Below are 24,107 nucleotides of genomic sequence, written 5' to 3' on the forward strand. Positions count from 1 at the left end.
GGTCATTTGATCCTCAGGGTGACTGCAGGAGGCACAGCTGGCTGTACCCTCTCCATTGCACAGGTGGAGACAGTGAGCACAGAGCCTTGGGAGTATTGCAGTCACTCAGGTCCAGAGTCTAGGACTAAGCTGGCCCACCCCAGACCCTGGCTCTGATCCTACATGTATTAGGTACAAAGGAGGAAGAAAACCCTGAAAGTCGAGACGGCCACCCTAGCTATTGTTATGGGATGGGGACTCAGGACATTTATATCTCCATTGTTGGAATTTTTCACAACAAACATGTATTCATCTTTTTATGGGGGCTGGGGTTGTGGCTCAGTGGTAGAGTGCTTACCTAGCATGTACGAGGCACTGGGTTCGATTCTCAGAACCACATATAAATAAATGAATAAAATAAAGATCCATCAACATCTAAAAATTTTTTTTTAAAGTGTAGTGCAATGATGGTGGAAAAAAGGCTGGGGATGTGGCTCAAGTGGTCGTGTGCTCACCTGGCATGCGTGCAGTCCGGGTTCGATCCTCAACACCACATAAAAGAAAGATGTTGTGTCCGCCGAAAACTAAAAAAAAATATTTAAAAAATTCTCTCTCTCTTCTCTTCTCTTCTCTTCTCTTCTCTTCTCTTCTCTCTCTCTCTCTCTCTCTCTCTCTCTCTCTCTCTCTCTCTTTAAAAAAAATGATGGTGGAAAAAATATATATCTTATATATTTTGGATTGAACCCAGGGGTACTTAACCACTAAGCCACATCCCTGGCCCCCTGCCTTTTTAAAAATAGTTTTTTAGTTGTCAATGGATCTTTTATTTTATTTATTTATATGTGGTGCTGAGGATTGAACCCAGTGCCTCACACATGCCAGGCAAGCACTGAGTCCCAACCCCAGCCCACCCTGGCCTTTTTTAAAAAAATATTTTTAGGGGCTGGGGTTGTGGCTCAAGTGGTAGAGTGCTCGCCTAGCATGGGGCACTGGGTTTGATCCTCAGCACCACATAAAAATAAAATAATGATATTGTATCCACCTAAAACTGAAAAAATAAATACTTAAAAAATATTTTTAGTTGTAGATGGACACAACACCTTTATATATTTTTATGTAGTACTGAGCATGGAACCCAGTGCTTCACATGTGCTAGGCAAGTGCTCTACCACTGAGCCATAGCCACAGCCCTTTTTAATTTTTTGTTTTTATTTAGAGATAGATTCTTACTAAGTTGTTCAGGGCCTCACCAACTTGCTGAGGTTGGCTTTAAACTCGTGATCCTCCTCCCCAGCCTCCCGAGTGGCTGAGCACCACCACACCCAGCAAATTTTAAAGTACTAATGTCCTTGGATCTGAAGTTTTGTACTTGCTCTTGCCATGTCTTCACCTCCATATTACTTCTTTTCTTTTCATTCTTTTTTTTTTTTTTTTCGGGGGGAGTGGTACCAGGGATTGAACCCAGGAGCACATGGCCACTAAGCCACATCCCTAGCTCTGTTTTGTATTTTATTTAGAGACAGGGTCTCACTGAGTTGCTTAGCGCCTCACTGTTGCTGAGGCGGACTTTGAACTCTCAATCCTTCTGTCTCAGTCTCCCAAGCCGCTGGGATGACAGACACGTGCCACCATGCTTGGCTTCTTTTCTTTTCTTTTAGTAACTTTACTGTGATGCAACACACACTATACCGCCCATCCATTTGGAGTATGCAATTCAGTGGCTTTTGCATGTTCACAGAGTTATGTGGCTGTCTGCCCCGTGTAATCCCAAGTGTTTTTATCATCCCAGAATAAACCTCAGGCCCATTAACAGTCACTTTCCTTTCCCCCTCCCCCAGCGGCTGGCAACCACCCATCTGTTTTCTGTTCTGAGGATTTGCTTCTTCTGGCATTTCATATAAATGAGAGTGTATAATATGTGATATTTTATGTCTGGCTTCCTTCACTTGGAATGATGTTTTCAAGGTTCATCTGGGTTGTAGTGCATGTCAGTGCTTCGTTCTTTTTTATGACTGAATAAGATTCTATTCCTTCATGTGAATATGCTGCATTTTATTTATTCATTCATGAACTGATGGACACTTGGGTTGCCCCTGCTCTTGGCTATTATGAAAAATGCTGCTATGAGCCTTCCTGTGTAATTTTTTGGGTGGATGTGTGTTTTCATTTATCTTGTATATGTACCTAGGAGTGGATTGCTACCTCAAATGGTGACTCCATGTCCAATTGTTTGAGGAACTGCCAAACTGAGTTCCATCCATATTATTTCTTGACTTGAACCAGAATCCATCTGGTGCTTCACGGTGCACAAGGCAAGATCAGAATTTCAGAGAGCTGTGGGCACCTGACAAACCCTCAGTAGTGGCTCTGGGATAGGGTGCAGAACTTGTCATTCAGATAGCAATGTCCCTTTGAAACTCTTGAAAAACATTCACAGAGGTGGGGAAGAGTCCCTGAAAGTGTTTGAGGCCTGGGCTCTGATGAGGGAATGAGTGAAGGTTATCATAAGAGGCCTTCTGGTTGGTGTTGTTCACACGGGGTATAAAACAGCTGGGAGAAAGCTCTGTGGCTAAGTGGCCCAACTGCCCAGGGGGCAGTACCTGACCATGGGGTTCACCACTCCAGGATAAAGAGGCAGCTGTTCAGATTTAGTAGCACCCCCTTGTCCATAGGTTTGCTTTCTATGATTTCATTTACCTTGAGTCAACTGGATCCAGAATCCATGGAATGGAAAATTCCAGAAATAATTCATAAGTTTTAAATTGTTTTTCTGAGTAACATGATGAAATCTTGTGCCATCCTTTTCCATCCCACCCAAGACAATCATCTCTTTACCCATTGTATCTGCTCTGTATATACTATCCGCCTGTTAGTTACTTCATAACCAGCTCTGTAGTCAGGTCAACCACTGTAGTATCACAGTGCTTGTGTTCAGGTAACTGTTATTTTACCTACTGGCCCCAAAGTGCAAGCATAGTGATGATGGCAATTGGATATGCCAAAGAGAAACTGAAAAGTGCTTCCTGTAATGAAAAAGGCAAAAGTTCTCTTTTTAATAATAATTTTTAAAAAGGCCAGGCATAATGGCACACACCTGCAATCCCAGCAATATAGAAAGCTGAGGTAGGAGGATCCCAAGTTTGAGGCCAGCCTCAGCAACTTAGCAAAACCCTGTTTCAAGATTAAAATAAAAAGGACCAGGGATGTAGCTCAGTGGTAAAGAACCCTTGGTTTCAATCCCTAGTAACTGTGCTCCCCGCTCCAAGAAAAAGTCATATGCTCAGGTTACTAAGATCTATAGTAAGAACAAACCCTCTGTGAAATCATGAGGAAAGGAAATGAAATGTATACTAGTTTTGCTATTGCACCTAAAATCACAAAAATTATGACCAACCATTATCCATGTTCAGAGCTTAGTTAATATTGAAAAAATGATGATACAGGGTTCTGTACTATCTGTGGTTTCAGGCATCCACTAGAGGTCTTGGAATATATCCCTCAAGGATAAGGGAGGACCACTGTATGGTTCCAGAGGAGACCCAGGGCAGCTGTGAGGCCGAGGGGGCTCAGAGGTGTCTGCAGACAGGGCCATGTTGTGACACTGCCCAGCCCCAAATCCTCTTTGCCTGATTTATTCCCTGAGCTGGGCCAGGGAGGCAGGGCTGGAGTGAGCAACTGGGAGGAGGCGTGGGAGATGAGCTGTGACCGGGGCTGCCTCCCGCTTCACTGAGGATGTTCTAGAGAGTATTGAATGTGGAGAGGAAGATGTGGGCAGGAGGGAGAGTGCTCCAGCCTGGGAGTCTGTGAAACCATCACAAAAGGAAGCCAACCCCATCTGCAGCCTTCTTACAAGAACACCGAGTGGCCTCAGTTCAAATGTATCAGGTTCCTCTCCATTAAACAGGGAGCTTATAAAACTTAATTATAAAACGTAATTCAGAAGCCCTCGGTGTGCAGCTGACAGCAGGAACCACAAACCAAAGGCCTACCTGGGTTAGTGACAGGCAGAAGTAAAAATCCCGTGTGAGGGACTCTAGCCCACCAAGGGCAGGCCGCCCTCAGGTCACAGGGGCTAGGTCAGCCGTACCATCAGAGGCCCCAATCCCTAAAAGTTGTAAATCAAGTGACAGATCATTAAATAATATCCCACCTTGGCCAAACCAATGCACAGTAACTACTAGAAACTGAGGACGTGAACCAGGGCAGTGAGTGGTCATTCCAAGGAAGCCTGTGTGAGTTCTCAGAAACTCTTCCATGGTCCCATATTGTCCACTTGTCCATGAGGCACTTCCCTGAGCTCCTGCAACACCAGGTTAAGGCTGACTGAGCTGCTGTGAAGGTAGACAGCTCAACACAGGAGCCAGGTGTGCTACTGAAAATCACAAGGCTGGCGCTGGTTCCTTTTGACATGAGCATCACCTTCATGAACCCCTGTGTCCCAAGACAGTGGTTCTCAAAGGTGGACCCCCAGACAGCCGCCCTGGCATCACTTGGACTTGTAAGAAATGCAGATTCTCAGCCCCATCGCGGGCTTGGTGAATCAGACACTCTGGGGTGGGACCAGCTGTCCCTGTTTTACCCAGACCCACAAGGTCGTGTTAGTGCTTGATGCGGTTTGAGAGTCCTTTGCCTTCAAGCTGGACATCCTGGCCATGGCCACACATTCAAATCACTGGGAGCTCTTAGACACTGTGACTGCTCAGATTCCATGCCAGACTACTTAAATCAGGATCTGGGAGTGGGACTGACCCCCCGAATCTTTAAAGCTCCCCAGGTGACTGGACTGAAACACTGCCTTAGCAGATGATGGGCTTGCCTGCGATAAATGCCCGGCCGAGGACAACCAGTCTTCTGTACAGGCTGGCGTGACCTCCTGCTCCTCCAAAACCATCTTCATGTCGGGGCATTATGAAGGTGCTCAGCATGCCATTTCCATCTCGGAGGTTCCTCTTCCAAACATGGGCTTTGTTTAGACAAGTGGCAGCACCTGCCTTTGCAACCAACATTTGCAGAGGTGACTCAGGAAGGAGCTGCAGGGATGCCAAAGCTGCCAGCTTCCTGCTTGTTGAGTAGCCATTCCTGGTCCATCACTGGGAAGAAGAGAGGAAGGAGTGGGTCACCTACTGAGTGGTTTGTGCTGAGAATGTTCCCTGAGATCTTTGGAACTCTGGGGAGGATGAACTCAGGCACTATTCTATTGGATTCCATTTTGTCATCCTAGTTTCCTGCTTCTGAACTAAGTTCAATTGTGTATTACATTAATAATTTATATATATTACAATTTTATAGTTATAAATTATTATATCTAATTAACATGATATATAATTATATATTGTCACTTGTAATTACCTATGTTCTAATTAGCTATTGCATGGAAAATATAATAATCATATAATAATTACTGTTTGTTGAGTGCTTACTATGTGTTAGGCTTTGTGTAAACATTTTACATATATTATCTCAAGAGCCCAGTGCATATGTATTCTTCAAGGACATTGAGGACAGGAATGTGAAGTAATTGCCCAAGGTCCCATGCACATAAAATGGCAGTACCAAAGTTGGAACCTAAGTCTCTCATCAAAGATTATAATTTCAGGGGCTGGAGTTGTACCTCAGCAATAGAGCGCTTGCCTTGTAAATGTAAGGCACTGCATCGGATTCCCAGCACCACATAGAAATAAGCAAATAAAATAAAGGTCCATCAATGATTAAAAAAGATTTTAAAAGATTATACTTTTAGTTTCTATTGGTTCATAGTAAATAGTGGCATATGATATATTAATATGGTTAAAAGTATATAATATTAAGATACTATAGTATGTAAGTTTGATACTGGGTGGTATTTTATTTGTACAAAACTTTACACACATAATAACATGCAGTTGTATAAAATGTAAACTCAATAGGAAAGAGTGTTATTCCTTACAGCTACTAATATAGTGTCAGTTATATTTAATTTGTATCCATAACCAATAATGTTATTTCAAAAGACCATTTCTAAAATGTTGCATTGAGAATTTGTGGCTGCTTTGAAAAATACTGGGTGACAGGCTGAGGGTGTAGCTCAGCGGTGGAGCACTTGCCTAGCATGTGGCAAGGTCCTAGGTTCCATCCCCAGCAGTGGGAAAAAAAAAAAAAAAAGTCCCTCCTGTGGGCCTGGGTGGGTTGCCATGGGCCCCCCAAGTGATGGTGGTGGTGGCATAATTGTGTGTCCTGTGCTAATGGCCAAAATGAAACCCTTATCAGAATGGCACTTAAGGCCTGGAGGCATGGCGTTTATCTCTGAGGAGGTGGCATTCCTGATCAAAAGGTAAGGAGGCCGAAGCAGCCCTGCAGAGTACCGTAAAGTTCTTGGGATCAGACAGCCAGCATCTGACAGTTCTTTTCTCACACAGATGGAATGAAAAATGTCATGTTTTCTGTTTGCTTCATGCAGATGTGCGAGTCTAAGCAACAAATGTCTGCAGGTGAACTTGCTGAAGCAAAGGGAGCTAGCAGGCTGTGGTGGTTCCAGGGCCACTCAGCAACTGTGGCCAGGTTGCAATGATCCAAGGGTCTTCAGAGTAAAAGGAGGCAGTCTGTGGGCTGGGGATGTGGGCTCACGAATGAAGCTGTCTCAACCAGTGGAGAGTGGCAAATGGAAAATTCAAAGGATGGTTTCGTGGGGCAGGAGGTGGGAGGTGGCCCCGGGAAAGAGGCACCTGAGTAGATGCAAGGCACTGGTGACTTTCTTCTTTAGTTGGGTGATGGTTTCTTGGAAAAAAAAAATATTGAGATGGAATTCATGGACCACATACCTTTTAAAATGTGCAATTCAGTGGGTTTTAGCATATTCACAGTTGTGTGAACAGCATCACAATCCACTTGTATAACATTTTCATCCTCCAAAAAGGAAACCCCATACCCATTACTAGTCACTCCCCATTTCTTCCAAACCTCCTCCCCAGCCATAGGCAACCACTTTTACTTTCTTTCACTATGGATTCACCAAATCTGGGTATTTCATGTAAATGGACTCCTACAGTAGTGGGGGTGGGGGGAGAGACTGGTTTCTTTCAGATAGCAGCGTAATCTCTTATAACGCATATTTTCAAGATTCGTCTATGCTGTAGCAGGTATCTGTGGTTCATTCCTTTTTATGGCAGAATAATGCCCCATGCACGCATGGGCCACCTCTCATTTCTCATTTGTCAGTTGATAGACATTTGGGTTGTTTCCATTGCCCAGCATTATGACAATGCTGCTATGAATATGAATATTCGTGTCCAGATTTTCGTGTGAACATAAGCTTTTGTTTCTCCCAGGCATGTACCAGGAGAGGGATTCCAGGGTCCCGCAGGGGCTCCATGTTTCATCTGGGGAACATCTAGACTGGTTTCCACAGCAGCCGTGCCAGGTTACGCTCTCAGCAGAAGCACATCAGCGTTCCCACTTCTCCTCATGCTTGCCAACGCCTGTCTTTTTGATTTTAGCCATCCTGGTAGATATGAAGTGGCATCTCACTGTGGTTTTAATTTGCATTTCCCTAGTGGCTAATGACAAGTGAGCATCTTTCCATGTGCCTCTTGACCATTCATATGTCTTCTTGGAGAAATGTCTATTCAGATCATTTGCCCACTTTCTTATTAGTTTTGTCCATCTTTTTTTTTTTTTTTTATTGTGTTTGAAGAGTTCTTGGTGTTTACTGGCTACAAGTCCCTTGCTTGTCACATATCTGATCTACACATGTCTCCCTTTCTGTGGATTGTCATTTTGGTTTCTTGATGGTGTCCTAGGAAGCAAAAATATTTTTATTTTTGGTAGACTTCAATTTTCTCTCCATTTTTCTTTGGTTGTTTTGTGCTTTGGTGTCACATCTGTGAATTCTGACTAAACCAAAGATTCACCCTGATGTTTTCTTTAGGAGTTTCATAGTCTGGGCTTATACATTTAGACCTGACGCATTTAGAGCTCATTTCTGTGTGTGGTCATCGTGTTGTCTCAGCACCATTTGTAGAAAAGACTATTTTTGCCTAGTGAATTGACATGCTGCCCTTGTCAAAAATCAATTGATAATGAAGGTGAGGATTTATTTCTGGACTTCTAATTCCATTTCATTGAACCTCACGTCTGTCTGTCATGCTGTGTCTTGATTTCTGAAGCTTTGTCATAAGTTTCAAAATTGGGAAGTATGAGTCCTTCAGCTTTGTTCTTTTTCAAGGTTGTTTTTGACTATACTTGGTACCTTGCAATTTGAATTTTAGGATCAGCTTGCCAATTTCTGTGGGGGAGGGAGCCAGATGGCATTTTGATAGAGATTCTGCTGAATGCATAAATCAATTTGTAGAGTCTCATCACCTTAACAGTATTAAATCTTCTAAGCCCTGAATACGGGAAGTCTTTCCCCTTCTTTAGGTTTTCTTTAACTTCTTTCAATAATATTCTGGAGTTTTTCAGAGCACAAGTGCATTGTTTCTTTTGTTGAATTTATTCCTATTTATTCTTTTGAATGCTATTAGAAATGGTATTATTTTCTTTCATTTTTGTGGTGTTTGTTGCTAGTGTGTAGAAAAACACATGATTTTCACATATTGACCTCATACCCTGTAAAGTTGCTGAACTTAGTTAACAGTTCTGGTAGATTCTAGTGGGTTCCTTAGAATTTTGTATGTACAAGATCATGTCAGCTGCATAGAAATAGCTTTACTTCTTCCTTTCAAATCTGGTACTTTTTATCTCTTTTCTCCTGCCCCGCCTTCCAGGTAATTTCCTTGGCTAGAACCTTCAGTAAAGTGTTGAGTAAAAGTGGTGCGAGCAAGCATCTTTCTTTTGTCTTGTCCTAGGGGGACAGTTTAGCTATGAGGTTTTCACACCTGCCCATTACCAGCTGAGGAATTGTCCTGAGCCTTGTGTGTGGAGTGTTTCTATGATGTGAAACATTAGAGTTTTTGTCAAATGCTCTTTCCTGCACTTAATGAAAACATCATATGACGGGCTGGGGATGTGGCTCAAGTGGTAGCGCGCTCGCCGTGCATGCGTGTGGCCCGGGTTCGATTCTCAGCACCACGTACAAACAAAGATGTTGTGCCCGCCAATAACTAAAAAATAAATATTAAAAAAATTCTCTCTCTCTCTCTCTCTCTCTCTCTCTCCTCTCTCACTCTCTCTTAAAAAAAATCATATGATTTTTTTGTCCTTTATTCTATTAATAATCATGTTTAACATTACTTTGGGATTCAAATCTTAAACCAATTTTGCATTCTTGGGATAAACCCTACGTGGTCCTGGTACATAGTTGTTTTTATATGTTGCTAGGTTCAGTGTGCTTGTGTTCCATTGAGAATGTTTGCATCTAAAATCATAAGAGATTTTGGCCTATGGTTTTCTTTTCTTGTGAAGTATTTGCTCTATATTTGGTTTCAGGGTAATACTGTCCATTATGGAATGAATTGGAAAGTAGTCCCTTTTATTTTGGGGGAGAGTTTGTAGAAAAGTTGATATTCGTCTATAAATATTTGGTGGAAACCAGTGAAGCTATCTGGCCCTTGACTTTTCTTTGTGGAGAATTAAAAAATTAATGCAGTCTCTTGCTGTAGGTCTATTCAATGGTATGGTTTCTTCTTGAGTAAGTTTTGGTCATTTGTATCTTTCTAGGCCTTTATTCATTTCATCTCAGTTCTCTAATTTGTGAACACCCGGTTGTCCATCCTGTTCCCTTAGGCTTATTTTTATTTCTGTAGAATCAGTAATAATATCATCTTCTTCCATCCTTTTCTCTTTTTTCTTGGTTAATTTGGCTAATATTTGTCAATTTTATTGACCCTTTCTATGACTAACAGCTCTATAGGTGTTCGTTCTAAAAAAATCACACCATGTAAGTTACACATATGTTACATATAATCTATTGTATACATAAAATATTGCACAGTAAAATTAGAAAAGTGATGAAAAGGGAATTGTGGAGCAATTATTTGTCTTAAGTTTACTAGGGATGGGGTCCTATAATTGAGCTCCCTACTGAATTATTGGCTTATTCAACTAAACTCATTTCCAATTTATTGAGGATTCTAATTTTAAAATAAGACTACTGTCTGCTTCCCAAGGCAAGGAAGTAGTTGATAGAGCATGAGATCCTTAGTTGAAAGGAGTGAAAAAGCGCTCCTGCCGGTCCTTGCAGTATTGACAAGCCTGATGGGGCTAGGGCAGCACTAGTAGAGTACCACAAACGGGTGGCTTAAAACAATAGAGATTTTAATTAATTAATTTGGGTGCTGAGAATTGAACCCAGGGCCCAGTGCCTGCTAAGACAACAGAAATTGATTATTCTCTCAGAATCCCAAATCAAGGTTTCGGCAGGGCCACACTCTTCCCTGGGAAACCCTCGGGGAGAATCCTTCTTTGCCCTTTCTAGTTTCTAGTGGTTGCTTGAAGCCCTTGCAATTCCTTGGCGTAAAGCTTTCCCAGTCCAGTCTCTGCCTCACAGGACCACCCTGGGTGTTCCTTGCCTACTCCAGAGTGACCTCATGTTTGTGCATCTGTGTGTGTACGGGAGTGTTCCACCACTGAATTACATACACCCCAGGCCTTTGTATTTTTTATTTTAGGAAAGAGTCTCACTTAGTTGCCCGGACTGGCTACCAACTTATGATCCTCCTGCCTCAGCCTCCCAAGTAGCTGGGATTACAGGCGTGTGCCATAGTGTCTGAATGAGCTCTTCTTACTAATCACATATGCAAAACCTGTATTTCCAATAAGGTCCTGAAGGTTAGGACTTCAACATATCTTTCTGGGGGGCACAATTTTACCCTAACTGACTTGTTCCAAGTTGACTGTGAATATCAGTCTCTTCCTTTCCAGTTTTTAGAAGTATAACAACAAAGTGTCTTTCCTGTTTACCATGATCTTTTTTTCTTAAATTTCTTCCCTAGATTGATGACATGTTTAATGAAATCAAGTTTAGTAAATACGTGGACACTGGAAAGCTAATTGACAAGATCAATCTACCAGATTTCTTCAAAATTTACCTTAACCACAGGCCGCCTTTCGGTAACACCATGAGTGGCATCCAGGAGAGCTTTAAAGTTCTTGGTTATACCAATTCCAAAGGAGAAAAGGCTATTCAGAGAGAAGATTTCCTGGAACTGCTCCTAACTAAAGGTAGATACATGAAGGGGGTCTCTGGTAACATCCTTGGGTTTTTCTAAGTAGGGAGAACCAACCTAGGTGAGACAGACCCCTGGGATCTCCATCCATCATGAAAGAATAGTAATTTGAGAGCCTTTCAACCATGAAGGATGCTGCGACTGTATTCCATGTTCAGCAAGTGTGGGGTGAGGGGAGGGACCCTACATGGTTCATGTCCCAGCCTCCAGAAACTGCCAATTTCATCATCCTCACTTATAAAATGGGGATTCAAATGCCAGCTTATCACTCTCATAGGGCTAGCATCAGATTGGGATATATTCGGGAAATAAAACTGCGCCAAAGTAAGCTTTTATGTTTACCTGCTGTCTTCCACATTATTTTATGTGGGGGGGTCAAGTCAGCTTTCTTTCGGAGGAAGGGGAGGTTCCTGTGAGTCTAATTGGGGGGTTCTGGTGAAGGGAACTTGAAGATAAAGCTGGGCAGTCTCTCTGCAAGTTGCCTTATTTCTCTCTACAAGCCCCAGCATATCTCCCTGATGGGAGCACACTTTTAACATCACTTGAGGAAGTGCTCTGACGGTGAATGGGACTCTCCTAAGTGTTTTGTGTGTAAAGAGAAGGGAATAGCAGAATAACTGAACCTTAAAGAATGGAAGCTGAGACCTTTGGCTTGATGATCCCAAACTCGGATCTTGTGCTTGGCCCCCAAAGCTGAAAAGCCTCTTTTTGCTCTTTGACACCCAGGTGAGCACATGACAGAGGAGGAGATGCATGACTGCTTTGCCACACTGTTTGGCCTGAATCCTGAGGGGTGGAAATCGGAGCCTGCGGCCTCGTCTGTCAAAGGTACTGGGGCTGGCTCTGTCTGGGCATGCAGCCGTGACTTACTAATTTGTTGTAGACTTAAGTGTGTTTATCTCTCCTGACTGGCGCAAGCCACTCTCCTTAAGACTGTGCACTCCACAAAGTCAGCCTGCTAGGAGTCCCACCTGAATAAATTATGAGGAGCCGTGTGCAAGGGCTCTGGCTGCCCCTGCCCTCTGCTGTCCTTTTGTGTCTCCTGGCCTTGCTCTTCCCTTTAGTTCACCGACCTGTTCTTCATCCCATTAGTCAAGGGTTTCTGCGTTAAGCGGGTGAACACCAGCCACTAGTAGAGGGTGCAGTGTGGCAACGGCTTCAAGACAAGACTATTGACAGGGAGACACAGATAAGGAGAGACGACAGCTTGGTGGTGGCACAAGCCCAGCTTCAAGCTGTGAGAACATTAGAGTGCTTTGGAACTGTCCTGGGCTGGGGTGTAGCTCCATGGTAGAGCCCTGGCCTAGTGTCACCTGGCATACTAGAGCTTGCTCCCCCAGCACTCAGAAAATAAATTAACAAGTACATAAATAAATAAGTAAATGAGATCCTCCTTCTTGGCCTTCCCCGATTCTCCACCCTCTCCTTTTAGTCCACTAGCCTGAAATGCTGCTTGAACTTAAGCTCAGGAGGAACCAATCCAAACAGCCCTTCTGGGCCTTCTTGGGCTGGAATGTCTCCAACAACACGCCCCAGTGGTCAGGGCTGCTACCTACTGTGACAAAGTTTCCCTGCCTGTCTCCCTAATTCCACTCCTTCTTTTATTGTCCATTCCCAGAATCTAAATTTTTTAAAAATATTTATTCTTAAGTTTTAGGTGGATACAGTATATTTATTTTACATTTATGTGGTGCTGAGGTTTGAACCCAGTGCCTCATGCATGCTAGGCGAGTGCTCTACCACTGAGCCACAACCCCAGCCCCCCTCTCCCAGAATCTAATTTAACAAAGTTCCTGAACTCAGAAAATTCTGGAATTCGGTATCTGTTGGCTACCCATTCCTTTGTGTACTTTGGATCTCAGAACATGGCTTTCCCGATCATTAGATATTTACCTTTTGTTTCTAGCAATCTTGAAACAGTCAATGATGGTCAAGAGTTTCTAGCAAAGATTGCAGAGATTTGGATAAAGGAGAGATTTGAACTGGTTTCCACCCAGTGGTTTTCAAAGGGTCAAAGTCAAACCACAGCACAGAGCACCTCTTCCTCTTGTTTGGTGTCTCCCCTTGTGTTTTTGGAACGTCCTCTGTTTTAGAAGCCTCATTAGTGGAAGGCATTTGGTTTTCTCCTCTTGTTTGGCCAGGCTCAAAAATTTGCCTCAAAGAAGAACTTCCAGACGAAATCACTGCGGAAATATTTGCGACTGAAATTCTTGGCTTAACCATTGCAGAGGATTCTGGATGATATGGTCAGTGAAGCTGTGAGGAATGTTTGAAGCACAAAGGACTTGTGCGTGCATTTTCCAAGAAGCATTACTTTTTCTGCGTTTGTTTCCCTACCCCCACTCTAATCTTCAGAACATTTAGACATTAAAAGAAAATTTCTTTTAAGCTTTGGAATTTGCTAAGTTGGACATTCCAGTGTTTCTGAAATAGAAAAGTGGGTGGGGACAAGAACAGCACTAGCAGCTGGGTGTACATGGCGGCTGGACACCCGGGACTGTCTTCGTGCCTCATCTAAGGCAGTCTTCCTGGACGGGTTTGCATAGGATACAGTGGGTCTCAGCCAGCAAGAGACCTTCCTGTTGACATGAGTGGTCCAGGGAAATGATAGTCAGTGGCCCTATTCCCTTCCCCTGGAGTGTCACCTGGGCCCTTGGCCTAATGTGACTCAGTATGGATCAGCTCTGCCTGTTGTGAAGTTGGGGAGGAGGTGCTGGGTGCTCTGGGCTCCTGAGAGTCACCAACTGTGGCTTTTTCTCAGCAAAAACCCAAGCAGTTATGTGTGGCTGTTAAGATGAGCACCACTGGCCATGCTTATCCCCGGTGGCAACTGCCAGAGGGAATACAGAAGCAGCTGGAGCCCTGGTGCTGCACCTGGGCCAGAGCCCCATGCAGCCCCACTCCTGCGGGCCAGTATCTCCCCTTGCACCGCAGACTAACCAGCAGGTTGTGGTCGCTTCACCACCTCACACTCTGCTTGGCTTCTGGACAGGGGCTAGTTCCTCAGCTCCAAGGACATATAGGGGATATCATCACTAAGTTCACAGTGGTATTTTGGCCTCGGAAATAGCATAGCATCACAGTGTAAGCAGAGGAAGATTAGGGTCTGATCTTAGAGCTTTGTCATTGTTTCTGAGGCCTTGGTCAGGCAGACATGTCCAGTGCTTCCATCCAGTGCTCGGTCCAGCACACCCACACCCCAACCTGCGCACTTCCCAGAGAAACCAGCACCAAGATAAAGTGCCACTCTCCTAAGAAGCAGTCCCCAGGAGAGAAACCCAGCAGCAGCCACCGCCACTTCCTGTGTTGAGCCTTCTCACTGCCTCGTGTCCAGTTGGAAATTTGGCATAGTGAGAGTCTTTGGAACACCCTGGAACATGGAACGGAAGGAACCATCTGCCCCAAACCAGGCTGTGTCACAGCGACCTTGGGGCAGATGGTGCGAGCCAAGGATCTGTAGGCGCCCGCTTGTTGGAGCATGTCACCAGGGCTCTGCAACCTCGTTTACATTTTGTTCTTTAAAAAAGCACAAAAATAAAAACAAGCTTTATACATCAATTTTGCAGCTGCTAAGGACTTAGGAGATATATTACCAAGCCAGATAAAAAGTTTCCGGGGACGTTTTAGGGAACAGGAAACTCATGAATGACTTGTTGTTCTCTTTAAAAAATAATTCAGAATTGGACAAGCATGGACACCAATCAGGGGCTTCTTTCATTAAATCTGGTGCCCTTCCATTGTGATCTTATCAACTACATATATTGGAACAGCTGTCTTGAGCAGAGCTGACCGGGATCAGTTGGACCCGGTAGAGTTGGGACCACTGTGAAACCCAGGCTGCGATGCTCTTTCTGGGCTGATCTAGCCGTGGTGGAGGGGGGCGAAGTCCTGGTTATGTTTGTTCATCCAGGAAGGCCAAAATAGCTGCGACTGTAGGATGGGTATCAGTGGCATTCCCAGCCCAGCCTGGCAGGGCCCTTCCCACCTTGAGACCTCTATCAGCAGGGGCCTTGGTTTTATTGCCTCTTGACTTCTTTGACAGAGACGGAGTTATACAGTGTCCCCTTTTAACCCCTTGAAGGTCCCTGCACTTTCCACCCCAGGCAGGCCCAGCCTCAGAGAAGAGCCTAGGCACCAGCACCCTGGCCCAAGGGAAGGGATGGGCAGCACAGAGAGCTCAGAGTCTCCAACAACGGGAATGGCAGAGCGGGAACAACAGCAGGGGACAACAAAGAGACAAAAGACAGTGTCACTGAGCTTGTGTATCAAGACTTAGGGACCAACCACTAATACCACCCAAAAGCACATTGTGATGTTTTTATAAAGTGACCACTGTTGACAGCAGGGCCTCTGGGTAGTTGTTACTTGAAGGTCAGGAACAAGGGGACTAGCAGTGGCCTTCCATAAGCACTGAGAGCCTCCCCCAGCCCCAGGCCTCTCCCCTCACCCCAGGCCCCTCTGGAGGGTGGCCACTGTGGAGGCTGCCAACTTGCAGACTCGCAGACTCGGCTGTTCTGTGTCCTTCATGGCTCCCTGTGTGCCGTGCGGGTGGCTGAGCCCTTCAACCTCAGTTTCCTCCTGAACAACTCCTGGGTGGTTGTGAGGATTAAAAGAGACAGTGCAAATAAAGCAATACTGGCACAGGGTAGTGCTCCAAATCTGACAGCAGCTATTCTTATCACAGGCAGAGACTGTTCTGGAGAGCGGGGAAGACATTTGGAGAGAATTAACCTCTCCCAGCTCCCGAGTTTGAGCATTGCTTCACATCTGCTCAAACTAGGGTCTCTCCTAGTTTTGACCATGGGCCCTGAGTAAGTTCCTCTGAAATCATTACATGAGTGAACTTGAAACTTCAGTTCTCTTTAAACAGTTGACTTAGCTTTTGAATCAAAGTGAATTTCAGGTCCTCACAGGGCCCTCTGCACCAGGATTGGCAAGCTCTCTATAAGGGGCTTGAGAGTCAATATTGAGGCTCTTTGGGTCAAATGATCTCTGTCACAACTTCCTAGTCCTGCAGTCATGGCACAAATGTCACTTAGATACTACAGGAAAGAGTAACTGTGGCTGCTTTCCAATCCAGCTTTATTTATGGTCACTGAAATTTGGATTTCATGATGATTACCATGTATCATGACATATGCTTCTTTGGATTTATTAAAGGTTTTTTGTTGGTTTTAGTTTTGCAGTACTGGGGATTGAACCCAGGGGCACTCCCTCACTGAGCTACATCCTCAGAACCCCCCAGAACTTTCTGACAAGAGCTTGTTGAATTTCTGAGGCTGGCCTCAAAGTTGTGATCCCTCTACCTCAGCCTCCTAAGTTGTTCAAATTACAGATGTGTGCCACCACCAACAGCTAGATTTTTCAACCACTTTAAAAATGTGAAAGCCATTCTTAGCTTGAGGGCCGCACAAAACCAGACCACAGCCCGGATTTGTCCCAGAAGCTGTAATTCACCCACTCGTGCCCTCTGACAGATTTTTACAAATACAATAAATTTGTGTAAAATATCTGACCTCTACTCTTCAAAAAGTGTCAAGGTCAGGGCTGGGGTTGTGGCTCAGCGGTCGAGCACTAGCCTAGCATGTGTGAGGCCCTGGGTTCAAGCCTCAGCACCACATAAAAATAAATAAGTAGAATAAAGGTATTGTGGCAACTACAACTAAAAAATAAGATTTCTTTTAAAAAAAGTGTCAAGGTTATGATGAAGATAAAAGATTGAGAACTTGTAAGGACAATATGACAGCTAAACATAACCTGGGAACCCAGATCTGTTCCTGAAACAGAGAAAGGACATGGTTGGGAAAACCAGTGAAATGCAGATCTGCACTGGTGTTGATTTCTTGGTTTTGGTAAATGCACCATGTTTCTGTGAGACCTGTTCACCTTGGGGGAGTTGGCGGAGGGCAGGTGGGAATGCTGTGCTATCTTGGCACTTTTCTGGAAATCTAAAAGTACTCCAAAGCTGAGTACCGTGGCGCACACCTGTAATCTCAGGAGACTGAGGCAGACAGGTCGAAGCTTCCAGGCCAGCCTGGGCCACTTAGCATCCCCCTGTCTCACAATAAGCAATAAAAGAACTGGGGAAGTAACTCAGTAGTAGAGGGCCCCTGGGTTCAATTCCCAGTACAGCAAAATAAATAAAGTAAAATCAAATAATTCCAAAATAAGAAGGGTGAAATCTGTGCCACTTTTCTAACTCAGTTCCCCCAGATTCTTCTCCACCTCTTCCCATGCCTTTGCTCTCCTGCAAACACTCCAGAAAAAGCTGACGCCACAGCCCCCCTCGCTGCCTGTTCTGCACAAACCTGGCCTTTGTGGGCTTCAAGGTGATGCAAACCAAAAGGGTCCCCCTCTAAGCACGTGTCCTCAGGCTGAACCAGCCTGGTGTTTTCTGCTTGATCATGTCCTTTAGGGATTTGGCCCGCAGTTCCCCCATGTGCAGCTGTTTCACAATTGACTGTCACAAACAGACACAGGGCCCTGGGAGTCAAGGGCACCTTGCCACCTACTCAATGTCATGTGACCACCCTCCTCTACCTCAGCCGGAAGAAATATGAAGGAAAAGAGAAAGGATGGACCGAAAGGAGGGAGGAGAAAAGGAAACGGTAGAAAGAGAGATAATACAGAGAAGCTGGGGACCCAGAGTGCGTGCTCAGCACGTGGGAGGCCCTGGGTTCAATCCCAGCACCCACAACAAAAAGACGTGTGGACACAGTACCTTCCATGTGACCTTAATGGGTGCTTCCACCAAGGCAGCCCTTGCCTTTGCTGAGTCACAATGGATGTTTCTCCACGCCCAGGTGAGACTCTTTAGGCCCAGGCAGATAATTGTCCAGCTGGGGTCTCACGCAGTGGGAGAGGGCTGCCTGGCACATGCAAAGCCCTGCCTCAATCCCAGTGCCGTGGAAAAGGAAAAATAATTGAAAAAAGTAAGACCACTTTCCACCAGTGACCTCATTTTCCTTGAGAGTTTGAAATTGGTGGTGCCAAGAGGTGGCAATGGGGAGGCCCAGGACCCACATCTCCCTGACAGGAAAGGGTCAAACCACTCTCTCTCCCCTCTTCTCATGGATTCTACTTTCATAGTTTGGAAGCCACAAAACACATCCCCATAAACATGATATCTGTTTTTGTGTATTCTCACTCTTTTAAGCAAGTTGGGGTGTTTTCCTTGGTGAGGGGGGTGGGTTGAGTTTAATTGCGACAACTCGCACAGGCTCCTGATGAACCATTCGTACATCATGGACGTGCTTGGCACCCAGCCGTGGCTCAGCGTATTTGCTCTGGGCCCCCAGGTCCCCGGCCAGGCTCTGGAGCTGAGCAGATACAGATGCTGGTGTCACACCCAGAGAGGATGGGGAGGGGGCACACGTCCTGCTCGGGGACAGCCGCTGCTCCTCTCATTTCTTCATCTATCATCCAAGAGCAACTGACTTCACTCATGGTCCGCTCACAGCTGCTGGGCATTGCACAGGGCTGGCCAGCTCTCAGGGAGCTTGTGCTAATCACTGATCCTCACGTTGGGGTTCCATAGGCTCCAGAGGCGGCCTACAGGGTCCACAGTGATCTCCAATCTCTCTGCTTCCTTCATCACCCCCGCCGTGTGCTTCTTCCCCGTGAGTCTGAATTTTTCATGTGTGAAATGGGCAGCAAGAAAGGAGGCGGCCAAGTTCTCTGAGAGGAAAAACCGGCCATTCTCATTTTCTTATAGGCAAAGAGCCTTGATGTGGGATAGGCTGTCTGTCACTCAGAGAATCCCAGGAAATACCACAAATGAGTTGCAGGCGGTGCCAGCCCTGTCTGGTGTGTTCTTCCAGTGTGGATAGGAGGTGTCCCCAGTGCTCCTGTGTTAGTGCAGGCATGTTCAGAGGCAAAAGGATTAGATTATGGGGCTGCAATGTAATGGGCCCATCCTAGTTTGAAGAACTGACTGGGTGGTAACTGCAAGCAGGTGGGGTGAGGCTGGAGAAGGTGGGTCCCTAGGGGCATGCCCTGGAAGGGTGCATCTTCCCTATGGCTCCTCCCCCTTTCTCTCCGCTTTCCTGGCTGCCTTGAGTGGAGCAGTCTTCCTCCACCACACCCGCCCACCATGATGTCCTCCTACCTCACCTTGGGCCCAGAGCAAAGGAGTCGCCCCACCACAGACTCAACCTCAGCAACCATGAGTCAAAATAAACTTCTCCTCTTCTAAAAGTTGTCATTGTCAGGTATTTTGATGAAAAACTGACTAACATGCTGGCCGAAGGTAAAGGAGCTCCCATTTTGTTTCAGTCCCAGGCATGTGCCTAATGTCCTTGAGGGGATGTCTTTTCACCCCTCTGAGTTTCCCTGGGACTGCAGCTATATGTGAGGTGGGCGTGCTGGGACCAAACTTAGGCTCCACGTGTGCTAAATACATTCTCTATGCTGAGCTACACCCCAGCCACAGCATTTTTTGAAAACGGAATCAACAGCAGTTTTCTCAGTAGGTGTGTATCAGGTCAGAGTCACTGGTGATTGCCAGGTGCAACTTCAACAGATGCCTGCAGCTTACCCGGCCCCCCAAGGTCCTGTTGGTCACCTCTACCTCTTTGTGCTAGGAGAAATGACAAGATGGCAATAACTTGTGGTCTACAGATACCCGAAGAGTGACTGAGTGTCAGCTGTCTGTGTGCTGCTTGGTGTGCTGAACCCTGAGATACAATGTGACACAGAGCATGGTCCTTGACTTTGGAAGGTTACATTGTAGAAAGGGAAGAAGGCCTGTCAATCATCACTACAGTATCTTGCAATATGATACAGGGACAGAGCTGGTGGGGTAGGGAAGAGGAGAAGATCACAGACGGGAGAGGAGAAATTACAGAAATGAAGGAGTGAGGATGGGAGGGAATAAGAGATATTTGAGGCATCCCAAGCCAATCTGAGGGGTGCCCAAGGAGCAAACCAGTGGAACCAGTGGTTACATTATGGATGTCCTGAAGAACTAAATCAAGGAGGTTAAACTGGATTCAAGTGAAGGGGGAGATGAGGATCAAATATGTATCTTAGGGGTAAAGGCTAGGTGATGGGCTTGTGGGGGCTGGCGGGGGAAAGCGGGAAATAGTGAAGAATCTATTTTGTAGTTCAGGGGAAGGCAAGGATTGCAGCAGGAGAAGTAGCATTTGGGAAGAGTAAGACTAATGAAGATGAAGAGGCAGCTTAAATGTGATATTGATCATAATCTTTGGTTGGCTGTAATAGAAGTTGGCTCTGATTAGCTCAAGTGGAAAGGGGCTTTATTTGAAGACTATCAGGTCGCTCAAAGATTCAGTGGAGAGTCTAAAGAGATAAGCTCTCTAATGGGCAGGAGCCAGAGAAGCCTGGGGTGGCAATAGTACCCGCTCCATATGCACTCAACCCTCCAGTCCCCTTAGGCTCCCCAGTGGCCACTTCTGTCTCCCTAGTGGAGAGTCCCTTCTCCATGGCCCCTACATTCCCTCAAAAATGAAAACGAAAATCAAAATCACTTCACCTCCACCAGGATGGCTAAATAAAAAAGACTGACAATAATAAGTGTTAACGACAATGTGGGAAAGTTGGAAGCCTCTCATTTCTTGCTGCTGGGAATGTGAAATGATGACACTTTGGAAAGCAGTTTGGCAGATGCTCAAAATGTTAAACAGAATCGCCATATGATCCAGCAATTCCATTCCCTAGGTATGCAGCCAAGAGAAAGGAAATACACATTCACACAGAAACCTGTACATTAATGTTGACAAGAGCGTTATTCATAATAGCCAAAATGTCCATAATAGCCATAATGTCCATCAACGAATGGAAAGATAAACTGTGGTGTGTCTGTATAATGGAATATCACGCAGCCGTGAAAAGAAATGAAGAAATGGTACGTGCTGCAACATGGATGAGCTTGAAAACATGCTAAGTGAAGGCAGTCAGATGCAGGAGGCCACACAGGTGATCCCATTTATATGGAACATCTAGGCTACAGTTTGGATCTGGATCATTCCCCAAGACCACGTGGTAAAGGCTTGGTCACCAGCCTATGGCGCTTCTGAGAAGTGGTGGAACCTTTAGAAGGTGAAGCCTAGTGGGGGAAGTGAGGTCACGGAGACATGCCCTTGAAAATGATATTGGGAACCCAGCTCCTTCCTTTCTTTCTCCTTTGCTTCCTGGCCACCATGAGGGGAACAGGTTTTCCTCTGCCACGTGCTTCCACCATGATGTGCTAACTCATTACAGACACAATAGCAATGGGGCCAAGTGACTGTGGACTGAAACTGTGAACTAAGTAAAACTTCCCTTTTTTTAAGTTGTTTATGTCAGGTATTTTGTCACAGTGACAGAAAGCTAACACAATCCAAGAGAGAGACAGAAAGTAGATTTTTGGTTGACAAGGGCTTGAAGGGAGGGAGAAGGTGAGTGACTGCTTAATGGGTACAAGGTTTCATTGATGAATTATGAAAATGCTCTAAAATTGCTGTTGATGATGATTGTATAACTCTGTGAATACACTAAAAACCACCAAATTACATAATTTAAAAGGATACACTTTATGAAGTACTTAATAAAACTGTTACTTTAAAAAATCAACTAGCAGCTGGGCATCTGTAATCCCAGAGACTTGGGAAGCTGAGGTAGGACAATTGAAAGTTGGAGACCAGCCTCGGAAATTTAACAAGACTCTAATCAGGTTAGCAGAACTCTGTCTCAAAATAAAAGTAAAAAGGGCTGGGGATGTAGCTCAGTGGTAGGTGCCCCTAGGTTCAATCCCCAGCATTAAAAAAAAAAAAAAAAACTGGTTAGCTGGGTATGGTGATGCACACCTGTAACCCCAGTTACTCAGGAAGCGGAGGCAGAAGAATTGCAAGTTCAAAGCCAGCCTGGGTAACTCCACGAGACCCTGTCTCAAAATGAACAATTACAAGGGCTGGGGATGTAGCTGAGTGGTAGAGCACCCCTAATTTCAATTCCTAATACTGGAAAAATAAAATCAACTAGCTAGACGTCCAACCATAGCCATCCCTGGGTGAAAATACACATGGGACCCTTTAGCTCTGTAGTGTGGCTTGTCCCCATTGCCAAAGGCTCACCCAGAACTAGGAAGGGCATTTGTGTGCTGGAGAGTCTAAACACCTGCACATGTGGAGAGTAAGGGAGAGAGATGCAGGCAGCTCCTAGATTCCTGACCTGAGAGCTTACCAGGCCTGGTGGTGGAGGGATTCTAGCTTTACTGGGTCAGGACCAGACTTTCTGTATTTAATCACTCAATGTTAGAGGAGCATTTGGGTGACATTACCTCATCTTCGAACACATTCGTCGTTCAAAGCCCTTCCTGTCTACTATCTCTTTTGGTTTTTGTTTTGCTTTTTGATGCTGGGACTTGAACCCAGGGCTTCACACATGCTAAGCACATGCTCTACCACTGAGCTACATCCCCACCCTTTTTTGATTTTTGAGACAGGATCTTGTTAATTTGCCCAGGTGGACCTGGAATTTGTGATCCTCCTGCCTCAGTCTCCAACTTGCTGCTGCAATTTGCAGGCCTGCACCTGGCCCCACAGTGACTAATTTCAAACGGTCAACACTATAGTGCTTACGGAATGGGGAAGTTCCAGGGACCACACTATGGGTAGAGCTTGGTTCTGGCCATATCTCTGCTAACTGGCCATGTGACTACTTGATTTTAGCTTTTATTTATTTTTTTCCTAATAGAGGGAGGTGTCGCTGGGCATGGTGGCACACGCCTATAATCCCAGTGGGCTGAGGCAGGAGGATCTGAAGTTCAAAATCAACATCAGCAATCTAGTGAGGCCCTAAGCAACTCCTAAGCAACTTAGTAAGACCCTGTGTCAAAATAAACAATAAAAAGGGCTGGGGATGTGGTTCAGTTAAGTACCCCTGGGTTCAATCCTTGATATTAAAAAAAAAAAAAAAGTGGGGAGTGGCCTGGATGGTCTATTTCATCTTTCTGCCCCTTTCTCAAAGGAAGGGACTCTATTCCACTTTGTGGTTGGAGCTTTCTCTGCACACTCTTCCCCCTTGCTAGGCCTGGCTAATGACCTTCTCCCAGAGCCATAGAGCACCTCTGTTTATGAAAGAGACATTGCTGCTGCTGTTGCAAGTTGCTAGGCTGCAGAGAAGCCCCAAAGCTGGGCCTGCAGTATCCTCCCAATTACACATCTCTACTCCAGAGATGGAAACCTCCTCCACCCCACAGCGGTGCTCCAGCCTCCACCCAGAAGAACGCTCAATGGCAGAAGTGGAATAAGAGTTGAATTTAGCAACCCAGGCTAGGAGAGTAGTTTGACTTCAGACTCTAGTGTGGGCCTTCCTAATTCTGGCAATCACACAGGTCCTGAATTTAGCTCTACTTGTGCCCACGCTGTTCCAAGTGCTTGACAAATATTGTGTTTAATCTTCATAACAACCCTATGAGGTAGGTGTGATTATTTTCATTCCCATTTTACAGATGAGGTGAGAGTTTAAGCTGTTTAACTAAACACACTTTTGTAACTTTGGAATCATCTTTTACTTTTTTTTTTTTTTTTTTTACTGGGGTTTGAACCCAGGAGCCCTCTACCACTGAACTACATCCTTAGCACTTTTTATCTTTTATTTTGAGACAAGGTCTCATAAATTTCCCAGACTGGGCTGGAACTCACCATCCTCATGCCTTAGCCTCCTAAGTACCTGGGATTACAGGTGTGTGCCACTATGCCCAGCATCTTTTGCTCTTAACATGTCTAGAATATTAACTTTCATAAGACGGTTTGAATCCTAGTTTCTGGCAAATAGTTGCTCAGAGTAACTCTCAAGGTGAGAGTAACTAAACAGCTAGGAAGAACATTTGAAAACATGCTAAAAGCCACCATGTACTGACAAAATAGTAAGAATTTAATAGGCCAAAATGAGGGGATAATGCTAAAAAATAATCCAGCAAGGAAGCCATGTTTACCCTGCAAATATTTGCCAACCCTAGCATATTTGAACTTGACTGTTTTGTGG

At 45.1% G+C, this 24,107-nt stretch overlaps 1 protein-coding gene across 1 annotated transcript in view; it reads left to right on the plus strand.

Annotated features, from left to right (window-relative positions):
- Positions 1-13,457, plus strand: part of Cfap251 (cilia and flagella associated protein 251) — a 66,577-nt gene extending 53,120 nt beyond the window's left edge. The window contains exons 21-23 of the mRNA XM_076866625.2: positions 10,887-11,115; positions 11,847-11,948; positions 13,262-13,457. Of these exons, the coding sequence (XP_076722740.2) occupies positions 10,887-11,115; positions 11,847-11,948; positions 13,262-13,362 (432 nt within the window). The 3' untranslated portion in view covers positions 13,363-13,457. The remainder of the gene's footprint in view (positions 1-10,886; positions 11,116-11,846; positions 11,949-13,261) is intronic.
- Positions 13,458-24,107: the final 10,650 nt, after the last annotated feature.

The sequence above is a fragment of the Callospermophilus lateralis genome, chromosome 1 (genome assembly GCF_048772815.1).
Source record: "Callospermophilus lateralis isolate mCalLat2 chromosome 1, mCalLat2.hap1, whole genome shotgun sequence".
NCBI lineage: Eukaryota > Metazoa > Chordata > Mammalia > Rodentia > Sciuridae > Callospermophilus > Callospermophilus lateralis.